This window comes from Anabas testudineus, chromosome 2 (genome assembly GCF_900324465.2).
Source record: "Anabas testudineus chromosome 2, fAnaTes1.2, whole genome shotgun sequence".
In the NCBI taxonomy this organism is placed as follows: Eukaryota; Metazoa; Chordata; class Actinopteri; order Anabantiformes; family Anabantidae; genus Anabas; species Anabas testudineus.
In genome coordinates, this window is record NC_046611.1 from 14,471,359 (window position 1) to 14,491,735 (window position 20,377).

General features: G+C 38.6%; 3 protein-coding genes across 4 annotated transcripts; 2 read left to right on the forward strand and 1 right to left on the reverse strand.

Moving 5' to 3' along the window:
- The first annotated feature begins 434 nt into the window (after positions 1-434).
- nub1 (negative regulator of ubiquitin-like proteins 1) lies at positions 435-9,708 on the forward strand. Of its 2 annotated transcripts, XM_026362270.1 has the most exons (15): positions 435-562; positions 1,776-1,897; positions 2,263-2,430; positions 2,743-2,807; positions 3,217-3,281; positions 3,929-4,117; positions 4,549-4,637; positions 4,899-5,005; positions 5,420-5,606; positions 5,899-6,006; positions 6,140-6,292; positions 6,416-6,562; positions 7,052-7,132; positions 8,216-8,417; positions 8,788-9,708. In XM_026362270.1, exons 2-15 carry the CDS (start codon positions 1,781-1,783, stop codon positions 8,928-8,930), a joined length of 1,821 nt encoding a protein of 606 aa, XP_026218055.1. In that variant the 5' UTR covers positions 435-562; positions 1,776-1,780; the 3' UTR covers positions 8,931-9,708. The 2 variants fall into 2 exon arrangements, with proteins under 2 accessions (XP_026218055.1, XP_026218056.1); XM_026362271.1 differs by lacking the exon at positions 7,052-7,132.
- A 2,556-nt stretch (positions 9,709-12,264) lies between these two features.
- Positions 12,265-15,488, forward strand: LOC113163555 (zinc finger protein 665-like). Its single transcript, XM_033326801.1, has 2 exons — positions 12,265-12,373; positions 13,761-15,488. Exons 1-2 carry the CDS (start codon positions 12,287-12,289, stop codon positions 15,057-15,059), a joined length of 1,386 nt encoding a protein of 461 aa, XP_033182692.1. The 5' UTR covers positions 12,265-12,286; the 3' UTR covers positions 15,060-15,488.
- A 436-nt stretch (positions 15,489-15,924) lies between these two features.
- LOC113163569 lies at positions 15,925-19,187 on the reverse strand. The gene is made up of 4 exons (XM_026362320.1): positions 18,635-19,187; positions 18,391-18,546; positions 17,571-17,663; positions 15,925-16,778 (listed from the first exon to the last, which is right to left on the reverse strand). The coding sequence occupies exons 1-4, from the start codon at positions 19,124-19,126 to the stop codon at positions 16,464-16,466; spliced, it is 1,056 nt and encodes a 351-aa protein (XP_026218105.1). The 5' UTR covers positions 19,127-19,187; the 3' UTR covers positions 15,925-16,463.
- Between the last annotated feature and the right edge of the window lie 1,190 nt (positions 19,188-20,377).

The window sequence follows — 20,377 nt, forward strand, 5'->3', positions numbered from 1 at the left end:
TTTCATACATCATTCATTCATCATATTCACTTCAAAATAAAAGTTTAAATTAGAGAACTGTAGTCGTCTTCTACTTTTTCCACTGACACAGAGATAAAAAAAATCATTCAATAAAATCAATTACAATAATACCTAATAAAATCCATCCATTCTATTTTTGGTTGCAGTAGGCTACATATAAATGTGATTATTCAGTAAGCTTTATATTATTTAGTTTAGTTTTATTTTACCTTTTGCGTTCCTTAAAAAAAAAAAGCATTTTGACATTTGAGCCTCGTATGGCACCGTAGAAAATCAAAGATCGTCTATTTTCACGACACCATTCTCTGTTCGCTGCGACGTGCGGCGATATGTTGGTTTGATCAAGATGGACGTAAGTTGTGTTAACTGGATTCCGAAACGTGCTCAGAGTGAGACCTCACTCCTCTGTTACTCTCCTCTTTCCAGAAACAACAAAACGACCAAAACACCATCGTCACTGAGCAGAAGTGGAGTTTAAACCGAGGTTTAACAGACATTTGTGACCAGGAGACACTTTGTCACCGTGGTCTCTGACATCGAGGTAAGTCACGAAACATTTAACAACACGTTTTGACATATTTAAAGAATAAAACCAGAAAACAAACGTGTTTTGTTTGGAGCTAGCAGCTGTGGTCATAAACAGCTAACTGAGCTGTGCACACTGGTTTCACTACTGAGGAAACGAGTGTTACTGAACATAAAGGTCAACTTAATGTCTCTAATTACACGTTAATAGACAAGTTAACATTAGTTAATATCACAGTCTAAAGTGACAGTCGATTAGTGACTAGCTTTCTCTGTGTTTCTTACTGTCACCTGTTTGTGTTGTACACGAGTCACAGGTTAGTTCATGTTACCTGGTTTAAACTCAGTTCAAATATCAGACAGGTGTGTTTTAATATCTACCTGTGTGAGTCGAGCTCTAAACAAAGACACGTCTCTAGTAGTTTGTTTCATCTTTGTAACTTTCAGGATGAATCTGAGAATTACTCAATTGAGTAGTCAGACAAATACTTTCACTTCCATTTTATAGTACTTTATACTTCTACACCTCAGAGACAGACATTATACTGTACTTTACATGACAGTTACAGAAGCACATTTATTTTTTGCTCTTTTTAACGTTTTTAAGCTGCTGTTACTTCACAAAAGATTTGAACAAGTGCTTAAAATCTGATGCTTTTATTTTATATAAAGTTCAAAGAACAGGATAAAGTAAATCCAAGTGTGAGACACGTGTTTCTCTCTGAATGAAGAGATGAATCAGCTACAACTTCAATGAATTGGTTGTTAATTTGAGCTGAAGTTAATCAAACAGGGATCAGCTTTTTCTTATTGTTTCATGCTACAGTGGCAACACTGAGACTCCTGCTCTTACTTGAGTCATGTTAGAATTTGATCAAGTTACACACTCAACATCGCAGCAACTCATGAAACTGAGCCTACGTAGCTCAAAGTCTTCGTGTTTGTGTACTTATTTGAATTATGTTGTGAGCCTTAAGTTGTTAAGGACAGAAATACTTTTATAAAAAATAATAATAATTTTTAAATAATTTGCAGAACCGTCTCTATTTATGTTTGAGTCCTAATTTGAGTTTGTTCTATTTAAAATGTACAACTCAGTTAAGTTCTGGTACAGGTTCTTTGAGCTTTGATGAGTAACCAAACAACACTCCAGGGGAATTCCTCCAACCGTCCAACACTTTCACTTTCTCCTTGTCTGCTTTCTTGTTCTCTCTCTCTGTCGTTTTCAGAGGCGATGGAGGAGCAGAACACAGAGGCGAAGCTGAAGAACCTGCTGAAGCAGGAGAAAATCCAGCTGTGGAATCCTCCGTACACCAGCGACAACAACCAGCCGGGACAGCAGCAGATGCAGGTCAGCTCAGACACACATCACTAACAGTGGTTTAGTGAGATACACTTATGTGTCACCATCAGGTTACTTTAAAAATGTAGTGCGATATTAAATGTTACACGTGGGTTTAAGAATTAACAGGTAGCACCAACATACCAAAGAATTCTGGGTAAAACTGAACAGAATTGTACTGTGCTAAAAGTTTTCTTTAAAAAACATTATTTATATCTACAATAAGTAAGTAGTTAAATTATGACTAATTATGGTAAAGTTACCGTCCTGTGTAAATACATAAAGAATCTATGTAGAAATGTGACATTAGTTATTATAATGTAATGAGGAAAACATTGACTTACTTTACATTTACTTTTGTTTTTAATCATCAGGAGCTGGCAGAGCGCTACGCCCCTCAGGTGTCTCTGTCAGTGCCGGAGGTGGGGGTCGCTCTGGAGTCCATCAGAGTTCAGGCGGTGAATCGAGGGAAAGGAAACAAGACATTCAGAGAAACAAACGTGGCGTCGCTGGAGCTGCTGCTGCCCAGAGATGCCAGGAAGGTAGAAACACAGAGAAAACCCAGTGTTTGTCACCCGTTCACTGCTTCATATATAACAGATATCAACAACAACATATAACGTAATCAACATCACTGACAGACAAAAGTATAAAATACATTATATTTAAAAGCTACATAAATACATAAATGGTTAAGAGATAACATTATTAACAAGGGGTTAATGTTGACCAGTTCCTATTTAACAGGGTGAGATCTGAGGCAGAGCTCAGTGTCCATGTTGAGGCTTCGTCATGCTTGTTATACTTTAATCTCACTGGGTAAAGTGAAGTAAAACATGTTTCCTTTTTCTTAGGATCTGAAGACAAAGAACTACATGGAGACGAGGCTGGACGTGTTGGTTCAGGAGCTGGTGGACAGGTACACACACACACACACACAAACACACACACTCATCCCTGCACCTCATCCACAGAGGCAGAAATGCCACACCAGCTGGTTGGTAGCCTGCAGTCTTTAGAGTCTACTACTACTACTACTACTGCCAATGTAGTTAATTTAGTCAATGAAACCCTGTGATTATTTGTCCAATTAAGTTTTATGCTAATTGATCATCTAATATAAAATGCAAATTCCAATGAGCTCTGTAAATGTCAGAGATGGATCTTTAAACCACATAAAGTCAAATATTTCATTGTTCCAATGTCCAAGTATTTATTATTCATCATACAGTAGAATTATGTGATCAGTTGATATAAAATAAAAATTATTGCAGCCTTTGTGTGAGAGTTAAACGAACTCAGTGAGTGTGTTTGTTTTTCTGCTGAAGGATTGGGGAGGAGCACGGCCTCAGATACATCAGACTGATCCTCAGTGGGAAAACTCTGTGTCCAGGTGAGTTCACACAAACACTGAAATGATGATCTGATTCATAAATCTATTATCTGTCATCAACAGTCAATCAGTTCTTATTTAGGGACACAGAAGCCAAATGTTCTGTGGGTCCAGCTTTTTTAGGTGGTGATCAAAGATGTAATTGATTAAACTCCCCAAATAGTGGTTGCAGCTTCTGAGCTGTGATAAAAATGTTGTTTATGTTACAATAAAATAAACTTTGGTCAGACAAACGTGAAGAACGTGTGGTACTAGACATTATTCAATTGTTTCTGATGTTTTATAGAGAAAACTATTAATGAGAAAGTGTTCATTAGCTGCAACACTGACATCTGGTGGTTTGTAAAATCAGTTCTTAAAAACTGGGGCTAAGGTAATAAGATACAGTCAAAGTAAACTGTAAATTTTAGGAAACCTGTATGTAACACCTTTCTTCAAATGTAGATGTTACTGCACAGTACAATTATTATAAATATATTTAATCAAAGAAAGAAATTAAGAGCAAATCAGTTGGTTCGACTGTTTCTTCCATGATTGTGTTCACCAACACATTGAAACTTTGGATTAAAATAAGGCTCAGAGCTCATCTCTGGTTGGGATCTTTGTCTTGCTGTAGTGAAACACTGTGTGTGCTTTTCTCCTGTCAGACAAGCGTCTTGACGAACAGGGAGTGAAGAATCACAGCAAGATCATGGTGCTGAGGGTCACCGACAACGAGTTGAAACAGCAGATGCACAAAGAGGAGGAGGAGAGAAAAAACAAGGAGGAGAAGAAGAAGAGCCAGGACAAGAGCCTCCAGAGGACCCAGAAAGGTTTCCAGATCCTGTCTGAGAGAGGTACAACCATTTCTTTATGAGCAGCAGATTGATATCTAGAGCTAAAACAAATCATGCTGTTTGTTTGTTGTTGTTTACTGAACAGGAAAAAATTTGAAAAAGAAACCGTGTGTGTAACTGCTTTAAAGGAACAGTGTCAGTGTCAGAGGCACTGAAATAAATGTCACAAGCATCTAGTTTACATTTACATCTGCAGTCGGTCCACTTGTCACAGACACAGATTTTTGGGCTGCATGTAGACATCCTGCAGACTTTCAGTAACAGACATGTGGATGGAGAAAGTATAAATTGACCTTAAGGGCAATGTGTCTGGGAATTCTTAGACAAGACATTGGCATCTGAACAGCTCATTCTCAAGAATAAAAAAAAAAAAAAAAACACTGAAGTAGTCCTGATTCAGTTGTGAAACCGTCTCTGTCGGTGTTGTTCAGACGGCAGTGAGGACCCAATCACGACACCTTTCCTGGAGATTGCTGACCAGAGGGGAAATCCACTGAAGATCCCTGACAAAGAGAGGAAGGTAGAGTCATTAGTTAGTTTGTCATTTTTAATGGATACTTGTGTGGTTCTCTTCTTTACTTAATTCCAATGTACAAAAAGAAACAGAAAACATTTTTAAGGAGGCCATAACACAATAACATCTGTGTCACCGTATAAAGTTGTTGTCAGGGCTGACTTCCTTTTGGAGACAAAAACGTACATTGGAAGATTTCAGAACGAAGGCTTAAAAAAATGAGCACACGTCAGTTTAATGTTCTCTGAAGTCTGTGGGTGTTTTCAGGCTCTGATCCTGGCAATGGGTTTCCATGAGAAAGGTCGCTCTCTGATGAAGAGGAAGCAGTACGACAACGCTGTGTGTCACCTGCTGAAGGCCGATGGGCAGTTCAGGTACAAACTTCTCTGAGTAAAGGCCAGTTCCTGCTTCTGCATCTTTAATCACACTAGAAATGTATTAGGGTTGATCAGTAAATATGACTGAGACTATAGGCCGTGTTTTGTCTTAATGGTGCCACAACTCCTGAAAAGGATAAAATGGAAATCACAATGGAAATAAATAAGAGATATTAAAAAGAAAGCAGCCTGCTGTACAGGTAGCTGTACATGTCTAGTCACTACCAGTTCTACTTGGACAAGTCCAGACTTTACTTCAGTAAAGTTAGTGACTTTTTTTTTATCAGTTCTCTTTTGACTCAGTCTTTTCAGACTTAAAGAAAGACTTAAGAAATATAAAAAGAGATTGGACAAAGTTTCCAGCAGAGAGAAGACCATATCTGAAGTGTTTGAAATGTAATTTCTCTACAGAAAATGTGACTCGGCTCTGCTCACAGCAGTGGATAACTACGCCGTCCTACAGCTGGACATCGTGTGGTGTCACCGAGCTCTGGAGGCTCTGTCCTGTCTGGACGATGCAAAGAGTCGACTGCAGACAGCGGAGCGATGTTTCCTGCAGTGTTACGGAGAGCAGCAGGAAAGGCTGATGATGATCAAGGTCAGAAACCATTTACAGAAACTCATGAGACTACACCTTTACACCTCTTATTTGGTCCAGTTTTGTCTTGTTGTGGTTTGGTTTCCCCCTTGGTAAAGTTTGTTCGGGAAGGTCTGATCTCAGGTCCAGATCCATTTAACCAATGAGAGAACAATACTGTTGTAGCAAGGATTTGTTTAATAAAAACCAAACCAAGGAAGAAATCAGATCAAGTTCACAAACTGGTTTTGACCAGAGCTGTAACACTAAACGCTGTTAGCTTGTTGTTTTACACACGTGTTTGTGGTTTCAGGGGAACACGGGCAGAGAGCAGGTGTTGTTTCTCCGGCTGTACCTCCTCCAGAGTCTCCTCTCCTACCTGGAAGGAAACGACACTCAGGCTCGAGACAAACTGTCCAAAGTAACTACTCATGTTTCTGTTGTGTGGAATGATGCTGTGTGATTTTTGTAGTTGGACAGTTTGGAAAATCCTGTGGTCCTGTATAATGAAGCTGAGTGAATATAGACTTGATTGAGACTGTTGGTTTCTTCAGGTGGAGTCTCTGTACAGTCGCCTGTGTCTGGACTCAGAGAAAATGAATCAACTCCTGCTTCTGGGTTTCACTGAGAGGGAAGCTCGACTGGCACTCAGAGCCTGTCAGGGAGACCTGCAGGACGCCATCGTCCACATTACCAACCACAGAAAGGTATGTGATTAGGTAAAGCATGTTGTTGCCCATAAACCCCTAACCTGACTCTTTTAGAATAAGGTTGATGCAGGTCTGGGTTTATCTTGTGTAAGACTTCTGTTTGTGTTTTGTGTTTCTCAGGAGAAGGAGGACCTGAAGCATAGAGAGAGACAGAAGAGGAGGACAAGGATGGACAACATCTCCACCCTTACAGCAATGGGATACTCCAGGAGAGATGCTGCCAGAGCTCTGCACCGTGCCGACGGAGACATGAACAAAGCTTGTGGAGTCAGTATCTGATCCTCTGTAGTTCAGTGTGTCTTCACTTTGTTTTTATAGGTTCGTTATCAGAGGAGGCGTTTAGTTGCATCACTGAAGCTGGACGTGGCCGTTTGGCGAGTGCTTCTCAGTTTGTTAAATTCTGTGTGGCACTAGGGCGTCCTCCTTACAACTCGTGTTCATGGTTTGCGAGAACTCTAACCCCTTCTTCCTCCACCTCTTTCGCACGTGTACAATGATAAAATGAGCAACGTATTCATGAAGCCCAAAAATAACATAACATCAAGCTGGACAACATTTACATACAGGAACTGTATATTTAAAATCAGACGCTCCACTTGCCAGCAGCCTCCTCCTACAGCAGCTTGTTGACTGATGACATGCTTGCATGTACTTCTCTGCAGGAAGCATGTTCCAGGCTAAACTGTTCTTAACCCTGTACATAAATCTGCAGTCTTGTGATAGACAATGGTTTTTCCGATGCTGTGTCGTCTTCAGATCCTCCTGGACGCCAGTATGGCTGCTCGGGCCACCAATAACAACACAGAGGGAGTAGTCAGTCCAGAGAAGGTGGAGCAGGTACGCCCTCGAACTTAGCATGTTCATCTTATATCGAGGTGGATGCGAGTGTAAACATGACTGAAATTAAATAGAAGAAAGGTTATATTCATACAGGTTAGTGCTCCGTGAAGTGAACCTGCTCGTTCATAGTTTTTCTAGTACAAACCTCCTGCTAAACCTAAACCCCGCGGTGTTTCATTTACTCATTCATATATAGCACAGAACGGAGCAAATTAAATTTCAGAAATTTACGCCAGAAGAAAATAAAAATCCTGGTTGGTAGCAGCCCATTTATTTGCTACCCACGTTACTGATTCGAATCAGTGTGTCACCATTGTAAAGAGAGCGACAGTGATCTGTTCCCAGAGAAATATTCACTGTTAATAAAAACAGTTGGGTGATGGTTGACATGAGATGATGATCTGTGACGTTCTCATGTCATGATCGTTTCTTCTTATTGATTATATTGAAGAAATGTGAAGTTCACTTCCTGGTATTTACATGACGCACATTTTGAGTTGAGCAAAGGTTTGAAGAGTTATCAAATTAAGTAAATTTAATATTTGTTTGCATTTCCTTGCTTACAATAACTGCATCAAGCCTGAAGTCCAACATGAGCTCAACGTGGATTTGCTTTTATAGATTTTTACCACAGGCTGCTTCAGGTGTCATGTTTTTGGGGGTTTCTCCAAACACATGTTCAGTTCGAGGACACACCTGGGAAACAAGAAACACCTGTCAGTCACGTGGTCAAATACTTTTGGCCACTTAAAGTTTTAAACACAAAGTGCTGCTGTTTTACACATGAACACTAAATAGCTGAAATAAATGTACACTCACTCACTCACTTGTTTTTAAAGTCAGTCAATATTCTGTCAATAAATGTTTTATAGGTTTGATGCTACAAGATTCATGTTCATCCATGTCACACATTAACAGCTGAGTTCAGTTGGATTAAAATGGACCCAAAATTAAATAAAAAAACGTTGGTATTTGGTAACTGCTATAACTTTGTTTAGTTCGTTAAACCTGCTTTCTGTTAGTTTTAATGTTGTCTTTACACTACCGTTGAACTGACTTCTGTCCTCTGTGTCTCTGCAGTTGTTGTATTTGGGTTTTGAGAGGGACGCGTCTGAAGCGGCTCTGAGACAGACGGGGGGAGACGTCCAATCGGCGACTCAGCTGCTGCTGGAAAACCGTGGCGTCCTGCCCTCGGAGCTCCTGCCTGTGTCCCCACCGTCAACCTCCCCCTCCACTTCCTCCCCCTCCTCTGAAGAGCCCACCACCTCCTCCACCTCCACAGGTAAAACACCAGCTCTGTTAAAACGACATCTGTAGAAGCTTCATTCAGACATGATCACGACACAGAAACCTGCTCTGCACACTTGGCAGAGTAGCAAGCAAGTTTTGTTGGTGATAATGTGACATATTGTGAATAAAGAGGATTATTAGGTCTGAAAACAAAAAGCAGAACACAGGTCAGTCGTCATACTGGCTTTGGAGAGATGCACTAACACTGGTTTGGGTCTGAACGTGAGAATTGTTGATAAAGAACATGAATACAGACAATCACCAGACTTTTATTTTTGTAATGTGAGCCTTTGAAAAGAGACATTTTAATAATTCAGAGGATTATTCAATTAATTAATCAGTTTTCACTGGTCTCTCCTTAGAGGACGATGAGCTGGTAAATGAGGTGTTGGAGGACATCTCTCGCCACGAGGAGGATTACCTGGACTTGACACTGGAGGAGGAACAAGAGCTCATTGGTGTTATAAAGTCCTACCTGAGCAGAGGGCCCGCACCCACTGTGTGAAGCAATAAGTGTTATTTAAAACTTAACAACACATTATCTGAGCAGAGAGGTGACGTGAGGCTTCGCCTTTATCTGCATCTTATGATCTAAATCACCAGTTGAAAAATATCTAATACACTTTTTCTTTGTTCATCAGCAATAATTCAACTAAAGGCAAAAACTCACATAAAAACGTCTATTATCTTGAAAATTTCAGCTTGTTATTGCACTAGATCGTACCAGGTCTGGTACGATGATTCATTTGTGACTTTAAAAGTCATTTAAACCTTGTTCACAAAATCTACTGGCTGCTTTTATAGAAGCACAATTGTTACTCATGTAGCCTGAAAATTCATGTTAAACTTAATTTTCTTTGTCCTAAGTTGGCAAAACAACATTTTCAGTTTATAAATAAATAAATATAAATTTTTTCTTCAAAATGAATACATTTCCTTTTTTAAATTTAATTACCAACACCATCAACAGAGTGGTCAGTGCCCACACTGAGTCTACAACAGCTGGTGGTTTTATTATTTGGCTGATCAGTTTGTATCTGTTAACTTTGTTCAAACATATGATGTGTTGTTCTGTAAAGAGCTGCTGCTTTTAAGATAAAGTTCAGCCTCAAGAAACTGACCTTTTTTTTTCTGACAACTAGAAGTCGATTTGTGTTTTTGTCAAAGCAGCAGTTTGTTTCTAATCTGAAGTTTGATTTAAATTAACTTGATGTTAATTAGTTCATGTGCATATTTGTCTCTTATGTTGATGGAGCAAATAAAGAAAATGAAGGATGTGTTGATTTGTCTGAAAACAAAGTCCTTCCTCTGTGGGTCAATAGAGCAACGTCAGTTTGAAAGAATGCAAGATACTAAATAGGACAAGGAGTCACAGAAAGGACATGAGTAGAGGAATGGGCCTTGGGTCACAAGGTTGTAAAAAATGTATCACCCGTCTTAGAAATTTCTCCTCTTCTTCTAAATCATGTAAAAATTTAGCAGACTTAAAGGAAGAAGTGAAATGAACCATCTCAATTTAATACATGCCGACATGGAGAAAACACCACAATCATGTAAATGTCTTCTTCTCTACCCCCATAGGTTGACTGTTTAGACCATTCATTTTCACTACAGGTCTGTGTTTATCACTCGTAACAACCCTGTGACCCTGAACCCATCTCCTACTCATGTCCTTTCTATGAACCCTTGTCCTGTTTAGTAACTCTTGCCTTCTTTCATACTGAAGTTGCTCTTACACACATCCTTCCTGAGTCCTTCCTTCAGCTGCTTTAGTTGAGTCAGGAAACAATCAGACCTGATGATACACTATGAGTCCAAAAACTTCAGCTCACATTCAGATGATGAGAGAAGCAGATAAGACGTTCGATTTTCTGGAAATGTGACTGTTAAAATAATACAGTATAGTATATATGTATAGTTACATATATTTGGTGGGCAGAAGGACATATTGAATAACAAAAAAAAATCAGATCAACTGAAAACCAAACGCAGACTTCCACAAAAAGAACATCACAGCTTTTGTCAAGTGTGGAGGTGGCAGTGTAAGGTTGTGGGGATGCTTTGCTGCTTGAGGACCTGGACAACCCACCATAATGGAGGGAAACATGACTTCTGTTCTCTACTAGAGAATCGTAAAGAAAAATGTCAGATCATTGGTTTGTGAAGCTCAAGCTCTGGGTTTTGTAGCACGATGTTGATCTCATGTATAAAAGTGATTCTGAAATGCTCAGAAGCAGTAAAATGAAACTCCTTGAATGGTTAAAGACCAGACCTGAACTAACTGTTAAGTTCAAGGTTGATTACTTTGTTTTCAAAGATAATATTTGGCTTTATTTGAGGGCATTAGTAAGGGAACACAGGAGAAGATATAGGAGTTTGACATGCAGTAAAGGTCCTCAGACAGACGTGAACCAGGGATTTTTTTCACTGCACTGGACTTGGCACAAAAACTGTCGGCCAACATCCCTAAGAAATCAACAAATACGTTTTATAGACTCCAGACACTGGAGCAGAAGAAGAGTTGATTTGCTCATACAATAAACTGTGATGTTGCGATGTTCAGGGGAGTTTGTGTGTAACAATGTAAAATTAATAGCAAAAAATAATTTCAGGTATAATAAGTAATGTCTTCATGTTCAAACATTGTTCATCTTTATTCTACTTACATCATCCAATAGTACAGTAGAAAATAGAGAGCCATTCCCGAGTTGGAAACTGTTTCACTACTCAGCAATTTTGTATGATTTATAGAGAGCATTATAAGAAACAATTTAACATTTATTTTTACATACCTCCCAGTGACTGCATGTTGTCTCCCTGCTGTGTGCCAGCAGCTTCCTGGTGCAACAAGCCAGCAGGACCTGGAACATTCAGCCTCCTCCCATGAAACTGTACGGAAAAAGGAAAAAGGATAAAAAGCACCAGAGAGAGAGACAGAGACAGGCAAACAGTTAATGTCTGAATTAATGCTGTGATCTCGTCACAGATTTTTGATTTAAAAACCTCTACAGAGTGGGACTGTCATGATTTCAACAGGGAGGTTATTCTAAAGTAGTGGGGCACCGTAGGAAAAGGCCACATCATTATAATTTCCGTGAACCACTGCTTCAAAACTTGCTTTGGTGGGGATTCATTGCTTCATTTGCACATCACTACAAATTCAACGATAGTCCAGATGAAAAGAGTGCATACAATTAGCATACAAAGCCTGTAAAAAGCAACTAAAGTTACATTATAATGCAGAAGATAATCAATCAATCAGACAGAACAAGAAACAGATCTCACGCAGCTGCAGGAAGCGAGTCACTGAGGGTAAAGAAGGCAGGAAGTCAATTGTTTATCACCATTCTTAAACTGTTATCTGATCTGGTAAAAAGCGCTTTTTGTCTATGGCAAAACCATAATTAGGATTATTTTGGTCAATGTCATCACACAATAAGTAAATAATTTTGAAAACATCACGAATGTATTGCATTTGTTAAATTGTTATAACAGTGGATTTTCTTTAAATGGCATTTAAACTATTTTAAATAACTCATGATTCAACTGAAAAACATTATTATTTGATGTATTTTATTTAATTATTTTATTTAAGGTTTACTATCAACCTTTGGACCTTTAAAAACTATTTTAAAGATTTTTTTCTAACAAATCCAGAAGTCAGGTTAGAAATAAAAAAAACTGATCCTCAACAAACGCTGCATCAGCAATCACAGACATAGCAACAGTAACTAAGAAGGGAGGAGCTTAGCGAGGCAGCAAGTTCCCGCGAGACTCTGTGAGATCTCGTGATATTTCAAGTGGCGCGCTGCTGGTTTCATTCAGAACCGGATCGAGGAAGCAGCAGAGCCACTATCAGGAATGGAGAAGCAGAACCAGGACCACCGGAGCAACAAGACCGCTAAAAGGAACAACGCAGACTCGTCCTGTGGTTCCTCCCTTCATAAGGTCAGTGTTGATGAGATCAGCTGTAGAAAACCGTTCACGACGACACTAATGTCACTAACTAGTGAAAAGTTGTTCCGTATTTCTGCAACATGAAGGAGGAGAAAATGGCGGAATGTTGTCTGTGTATCACCCGTAGACTGAAACAATGATCATTTTACATTTACATCATACATAACTTGATTCACTGCCAACTTTCAGTCAAACAAGCTGCTTCTTTGTGTCGTTTTCGGCAAGTTTGTAATGTTTTCTTCCAACTCCTGTTAGCTTAAGAAGCTACGTTTAGCACATAGACAAACTCAGCTAGTCTTAGTCTCCTGTAGTAACTTATTAACTCACTTCATGTATTACTGATTTTAGTTTTTAAAATCTGACCGAGTCAAACTTTATCCAGAATGTTTTCCTTTAATAAATAACATCCGTTTTATTTTAAACATGCCCTTTTATCAAAATGTTAACACTGAGTGAGGTATAACATAGAACAAAGGATACTTGTGTCATTAAAAGAGTTGAAGTCCAAAGTGAGAAAACAAGTCCCCAAAGGTTTATATCACTGTTTTTAATGTGACGCTCGCTTTACATTATCTCACTAATGTCTGTGTTCCCACAGCACAACAGCTACAGTAGACTCACAACATGTTCTATGTGGTGAAAGTTGTTTAATTCATGCTGTTCCTCTTTAAAAAATTCTGAGAGCAAATTGTGCTTGTCTTTGTCGTTCTTTATTCGTCACCTGGGGGACATCTCATTTTGCTCCTATTAATGCATTGTTGCAGGAAGAGGAAAGTCGCTTGTATATCTTATCAATTTTCCTTGAGTGATACTACTCACAAACTACAATCACTAATCTTGCTACACAGAGCTTCTTAAGTTATATAGATAAGAGAAGAATAAGCGTGCTTCCTGGGGGTTGGAAAAAGACTGCATTTCCGTTAGGGAGGGGGGCTGGGGAATTAGAGAGGGAGAGATCGGTGGGGGTGGGGGGTGGTTTACGTTCTGCAGCCTTGGCTGCCTCATCTGCAGCTGCATTGCATCAGATCACATTTAGTGTGTGCCTGACATTTGCAGATAGCTATAGCTAAAGGTGGCAAAATGGCACCAAGAAGTGCCACAACCTTAAGTTAATAATAGCTTTGCTAGCCTGTTAGCTAGTGTCTCAATGCTTTGCAAGTGAGCCAAAGTGTACTTTTGTCTCTCCAGTTGTCATTCAACGTATTAATCAGCTTCTAATGGCATATTTGTCTCTCAGCTTTTGTCTGGTTGGTTTTCAGTGTTATACTTGCAGTGAGGAGAGGGGAGGCCCTTGTCTGCTGAGAACTGAGATTTATTTTTTTACAGCTTGCTCCACTATGAGATCTAACTCTCTTTTTCTGTTTGTCTATCACTTTAGAAACAGAGAAGAACAAAGAGAGCGCAGTTTCATCACTGTGATCAGTGTGACAAAGTCTTCACAGCACTGTCAAAACTGAAGATTCATCAGTTGATTCACACTGGAGAGAAACCATACAGCTGTGACCAGTGTGGTGCAACTTTCACCACATCAGGTAATTTAAAAAAACACAAGAGTATACATACTGGAGAGAGACCATACAGCTGTGACCAGTGTGGGAAAACCTTCAGTAGAGTTGCACATTTACAATCCCATCAGCTCATTCATACTGGAGAAAGACAATATAGCTGTGATCATTGTGAGAAAGCTTTCGCCACTCCAAGTACTTTAAAAATCCACCTCCGTGTTCACACAGGAGAGAAACCTTACTGGTGTGAATCATGTGGGAAAACGTTTGCTCAAAAGGGTGTTCTTAAAGTACATCAGCGTATTCATAATGGAGAGAAACCCTACCAGTGTGATCAGTGTGTAAAGTCATTCGTTGACAAAGGGTCTCTAATAAAGCACCAGCGTGTTCACACTGGAGAGAAACCTTATTGGTGTGATCAGTGTGGCAAACGTTTCTCAGTGCACAGTAACCTGAAAAAGCACAGGAGTGTACACACTGGAGAGAAACCTTATGAGTGTGGTCAGTGTGGAAAAACATTTTCTCGGAAAAGTCACCTGAAAAGCCACCAGACTATTCACACTGGAGTAAAACCTTACAAATGTGATCAGTGTGGCAAAACTTTCTCTATGCCCCATACCTTGAAAAGTCACCAGCGGATTCACACTGGTGAGAAACCTTACGAGTGTAACCAGTGTGGAAAAGCTTTCGCTGATCCCTACACTCTGAAAGTGCATACACGTGTTCACACTGGAGAGAAACCATACCAGTGTGACCAGTGTGGAAGTACCTTCTCCAGCCAGAGTAACCTAGCTACTCACCGGCGTGTTCACACCGGAGAGAAACCGTATTGGTGTGATCAGTGTGGAAAAACCTTTTCTTTAAACATTACCCTAAAAAGGCATCAGCGTAGTCACATTCCAGGAAAACCTTTCAAGTGTGATCAATGTGACAAAACGTTCTCCTTGCACTCATACTTAAAAAAACACATGCATGTTCATACTGGGGAGAAACCCTTCTGGTGTGAACTCTGTGGAAAAACTTTCACTGAGAATAGCAGTCTAAATAAACACAGGCGGATTCACACTGGAGAGAAACCCTACTGGTGTGATCAGTGTGGAGAAACCTTCTCTTTAGACATTACCCTAAAAAAGCACCAGTGTGTTAAAGCTAGCGACAATGTAAAGCTTTAACTATTGTGCCCATTGCAGACTCAGGACCTTTAGAGATTCAGATGTATTTATTGAAAAACATAGGTTCAGACCAAAGTTTGTAAAAAAATACACTGTCCAACTTTGATATTGATATCGAGTAAACTCTTGCAGGTGTCTTGTTACTTTTCTATTTACTTGATTATCTTCTGAGTGGAGTGTCAGTAACTTAGGTGAATCAGACTTTCAAATGGAGTTCCCCTTCCTCAATACTTTCCGTAGATATAGAGCTGCAGATGAATGGCAGACAGTATAATCCGTTGTTAGCTTGTAAGTTTCTGTAGCCAACAACTTAATTACTTACAAACATAATAATGCATATTGTTAAATTTCAGCATGACACAGTATCAATGATATTATGATAGACAGCTCTTAACACAGCACGCCATCAGAATAATGCTGCTGCTGAAAAACCATGAGTACACTCAAAAAAAATAGTTGTTCAATGAACTTAAAAAAATCTTTGAAATGATTTCCACGAAATAAAATTTCTTTCTTTCAACAATGGGCAATTTTGTTGTTCCAAGTTAATATACTTTTTTTGGGACAACCAAATTGATTTAAGTTTGTTCAACTAAATGTCTTCACTCCATTTTGACCAAATTCTATAATGTTTGTTTAACTTCTTTTACATTAGTTTTAGTGACAAGAATACTTAAAGTTAATCCAACTAGATTTGCTAAAGTAAAATTAACATAGCATCATTGTGCAATCTAAACTCATTAGTTAAAGGTTCAAAAGAAGAAACTAAAAAAAATCAGACTAAAGCAAACAGAATAAGTTTGAATAATCCAAAAAGATTTGGTTAAACCCAGTTAAAGACATATGATTCAAACAACTAAATTACTTAATGTTGAAAATGAATAATTTATTAGTTTAAACACAAAATTGTACATCAATGCAGCTTAGTCGAACCTTTGCAAAAGTGAAAGACTGTTAAAAGATTTAAACTCCAACAATGCTTCAAAATCTACAAATATAATACACATACAATACAATACAAAATATTTCTTACAACACTGAAGAAATTTAATAGCAGTTGCAGCAAGTCAACTCTCTTTTAGAGTACATTTCCAAATCAAATAAGTAAAGATAAAATAAAAATAAAATACCTGATATAAAAGATGCCTCTTTTATCGAACAATCCTTAAGTATTTCAGGTATCTGCATAGGCATTTTTCTTAAATATACACAATCAAGTGAAAGATAATTTTGAAAAGTCCTTACAAAAAACTAAAATCAAATCAGTAATTCCTGAGACACATTTACTTCTCCAAAGTCCTGGGTTGGTTACAACCTTCAAAGTGCAACATAAAATCTTTTAGTTATAAAACAGTGGAACAGTGGATAGTGCAACTGCTATTGTGTGCTGCCTTTTTTTGAAGCTTAACGTGCCAGCAATGTTTTGAGAGTTTGTACTTTTTTGGACAGCCTGTTTCCTTCCATTGCCATTATAATTTTCTGCAAAGCTTCAAATGTGTATTTCAAGTCAGGAGGGTAATCAATGTTCAGTGCATAAACGAGTCCAAACAACATGACGATGGCCAGTGGGATGTTTCTTAAACCACTCAGTACCTTGACTCCCTCCAAAGTTATTCCTACATCCTCAGGGTCGTCATCAGGGTCTGCACCCTCGTGTCGAATCAGATATATCCCAAACACTGTTTCTGCCATTTCCTGTTCGATGCCCAGATCATCACTCTGTAAGAGAAAAGGGAAAGGGTAAGAAACATAATACAGATGTTCTTCTTCCGTTTCTTTTACTATACATCACTTTTGTATGCTAGCGTTAACCCTTCACTCAAAATTCCATTGAAAAAAAAATTGGACTAAAAATGTGTCTCCTCAAAAAAGTCAATGGCAATTTTGTGTTTGGATGAAATGTATCAACAACATCAGTGGTTCCCAATTGTCTTTCCTTGTCAAGTCCAGTATAAAGTTCCACTTAACCCAATCAGGTAAATTTGGCATTTATCTGATCTACTGCATAATCAACTACCTCATTCAAAACCTTTTGCTGGTTTAGATTCTAAGTGAACAAAATAAACATAGTAAATCATTAAGGAAATACAATTTTAAAAATGAATTGAAAATGCAAGAGGAAAAAGAAAATAAGACAGGGAAAAAGAAATTGCTCTTAATTCCATGAAACAAAAAGTCATCCTAGGCGAATGTATTAATTGCTTCACTTTTCCATTTAGAAATAGAATTTGAAAAAACAATTACAAATAACTGTATTTTAATACATTTATTTAAATATGCAATTTGTCATTTATTTATAGGCCAAAGCACTGACTGGTACAGGTTGCTTAATGTAAAAAGCCTAAGATAAAAACTACACCGGGAGAGCAACACAGATGCTGTGTATATAAATGTTGTCTTCATTTATTAATATACTGGGTTATTTTATTTTATATACTCCATTAGTTTTTATTTACATTAAACTTCTCACATAATTATGATTGTTCTTTTATTTGTGGATGGTCAACATACCCTGTAATCTTTGATTAACTTCTCTGGATCTTCATTGAGGTATACAGCCAACGCTCTGAGGATGCATTCTCGCCTTATATCAATGCTTTCAACCTAAGAATGAAATTTAGAAATTATATACACACACAAAAAACAAAATGATTAAATTTACCAGCAGACAAGCTGTTTACAAAACTAAGCTTCATGCAACTTTAAGAGAGTGGGTCTAATCCAAACTATATTATTGAATGTCTCAACTTTTATTCATCAGGCTTGTCAAATGAGCCTGTCCTGTGTTTGCTATAATGTTGCTGACAACCTGTCATGGGTACGCGCTGCCTTCATCCACAGACCATCTGAGACAGGTATCCAACTTCAGCAGCTGAGATGTGCTTACAAAGTTTAGAATTTGTACAAAAGGCTAAAGGAGCAATTCTGGATAAATGTGCTCAAGACCTACACTAGCAATATTTCTGAAATGGTCATATGAATTGTAGAAAGGCATTTGCACATCTATCTATATATTGGATCTTCAAAATATATTCCTTGCCAAATTTAAGTCTGGACTTTCATTTTTTTGTTGATATGAATTAATACATGCTTTTCTAGTAACATCTACATATAACAAAGACCCCTGTTCCTTCAATAAAAAAAGTACGGATTTCGCTTAAGTTAACCACATTACTCGATTTAGTTCAAGTTGAAATTTGAGTTTACAAGGCCAACCATGACATTTCTGTTGTGATCTCTCCTTGTGAAGTCATAATTTCTCTTTGCACAGAGTTATGATTATGATAACTTTTGACAAGCTTCTAAAATTCTAAGCTTAATTTTTACATACCTGAGTCACTGGGACCATTGTTGTCTTTATCCTTTTTCCGAGGACTCCTCCTTTTCTGGCGAACACCTTCATCAGTTTTTCAGACAGTGCATCAAGTTGATAGAAGAACTTGGATTGCAGCTGAACTGTGGTTATCCTCTTGAATTCTGCATTCACCTGAATTGAACATCAAGAAAAACAAAAAAACATGACATGTATTTACAGAAATAAATAAAAAAATAATGTTACAATTAGGTTTACTTACTTCCCTCACACTGAGGAGGCCTGGCCACCTTGCTTTGAAATCCGCTACCATGGGTGCATCGTGGACTACCTCCAGACGTCTGAGTGCAAAAGTCTTGCCCATCATCTCGGCCACTTTGTCTTCATTATTTCTGATTTTCACTTCAGAGAGGAGTTTCACTCTTATCTGTTCTAAAGACTCAGCTGATTCACCTGTCGGATATGGCGGACAGTAGTTCACTTCGGCCTTTTTAGGTTTCTTTATACCACACGCAGGACTGCGCCGGTCATCAGCTTTGTGTTTCAGAGAATTCACAGTCACTTCTGGACATCCAACTTGCCTGAGCTTTGATCTGTAGTTTCCAAGTTTATATTTTAAACTTGTCTTCCAGCCACCAAATCCGCTGATGGAACCTGGCTCTTTTAAACAAGGATGTGCCTTTACTAGAGCTTCTGCTACCTCACTGACCTCAGCATCAGACAGATACACTTTGAACTGGACAACTGCTTCCATCAAACCATCCAAGATTGCTGATTTCAGTTTTACATTTGGATTCAATAAGGTTCCTGTCTCTTTAAATGCACTTTTGGCTTTGTCAAGCTGGAGTTCAGTTTCATATGAAAACCGAGGAATGTGAAAAACAAGAGGCCAACAAGATCTTGAAGAGGTTGATTCAGGAGAGGACAGGATATCTGTGTCCACTGAGCTGCCAGATGCACTGGCATCAAGAGAGGTTGCAGTTGCAGAAGAAGAAGGTGGTGGAGATTGGTTGAGATGAGATGTTTCTTGAGTAAAGATTACTCTTAGAGTACTTTTATCCAGAACATCAGATATTGAGTCCAAATTTGTGAACTCATTGCCAAAGTCTGCATCGACATACTGAAGTCTGAAGCTTCTTTCAATTCCACATTGTTTTTTTATGAGCTCTTTCAGTTCACAAATAGACGCAGGAATTCCATCTGGGAGAATCAATTTTTGCGAGTTCCTTTCTCCCAGTATAATTCGCAGTTTTGCCGGTGAAGACATCTTTCTAAACATGTAAAACATGAACATGTCGCACAGTGGAAAAAAAGTTTAAAAAAATAATCTGCCAAAGGGTAGTCATCAACCAGCATATCAATCCTAATCAAGTGAGTTTCAATGGCTGAACATGTCAGCTCAAAAGCTCTAAAATGTTCTCTATACCACCAATAAACTTTCTTCACAATAAAACATGCAAACTGTGTCTAAAAACAGCAAAAAACGTGTTTATAAAGTTCTTCCTTGTGCTCCTTAATCATAATAAGGATACAGAGTATCCTTAGTATGTAAGGATACTCTGTATCTGTAGTAAATGGCCAAGTAATAATATTCTCTGTTTTCTCATTGAAAATGATAATGAAGCGTCACGACACAATCTCACTTTGGTTTTTAACACTAGCAGTACGACAGACGGGTCAAATGACAATATACCTAGGAGCCCGGCAGTGTGGTCAAATGACAACCTGGCCCCCTGTGGACAGCTGCTTTTATTTTGTAAAGACGGTCGTTACCGGCACACGTCGGGGTGGGGACAGATGGGGGGAGGGTTGTCGCTGACTCACCACAAGAGGAAGGGAGGCCGGCTGAAGCTCTGCCTCACCAAGACATCTTATGGAGACATCCACACACATTGTCTTCTTCCTTCTCCAAAGCGGAATGACAAGTCGTCTTTGGTGCTTTGTCCGTTCCTCACATAACACATACATAGAACTAACAAACGCATCCACACAGTGTGACACGGAG

What these genes read in the sequence shown, in the direction of transcription:
- nub1 (XM_026362270.1), top strand. Translation starts at nt 1,781, where the DNA reads ATGGAGGAGCAGAACACAGAGGCGAAGCTGAAGAACCTGCTGAAGCAG. An exon ending in TGGGAAAACTCTGTGTCCAG is followed by an intron (nt 3,282 to 3,928) that starts GTGAGTTCACAC and finishes TTCTCCTGTCAG; the next exon opens with ACAAGCGTCTTGACGAACAG. An exon ending in GTCCAGAGAAGGTGGAGCAG is followed by an intron (nt 7,133 to 8,215) that starts GTACGCCCTCGA and finishes GTGTCTCTGCAG; the next exon opens with TTGTTGTATTTGGGTTTTGA.
- LOC113163569 (XM_026362320.1), bottom strand. Translation starts at nt 19,126, where the DNA reads ATGGAAGCAGTTGTCCAGTTCAAAGTGTATCTGTCTGATGCTGAGGTC. An exon ending in CAATGGTCCCAGTGACTCAG is followed by an intron (nt 17,664 to 18,390) that starts GTATGTAAAAAT and finishes TTTCATTCTTAG; the next exon opens with GTTGAAAGCATTGATATAAG. An exon ending in AGTTAATCAAAGATTACAGG is followed by an intron (nt 16,779 to 17,570) that starts GTATGTTGACCA and finishes TTTCTCTTACAG; the next exon opens with AGTGATGATCTGGGCATCGA.
- LOC113163555 (XM_033326801.1), top strand. Translation starts at nt 12,287, where the DNA reads ATGGAGAAGCAGAACCAGGACCACCGGAGCAACAAGACCGCTAAAAGG. An exon ending in GTGGTTCCTCCCTTCATAAG is followed by an intron (nt 12,374 to 13,760) that starts GTCAGTGTTGAT and finishes CTATCACTTTAG; the next exon opens with AAACAGAGAAGAACAAAGAG.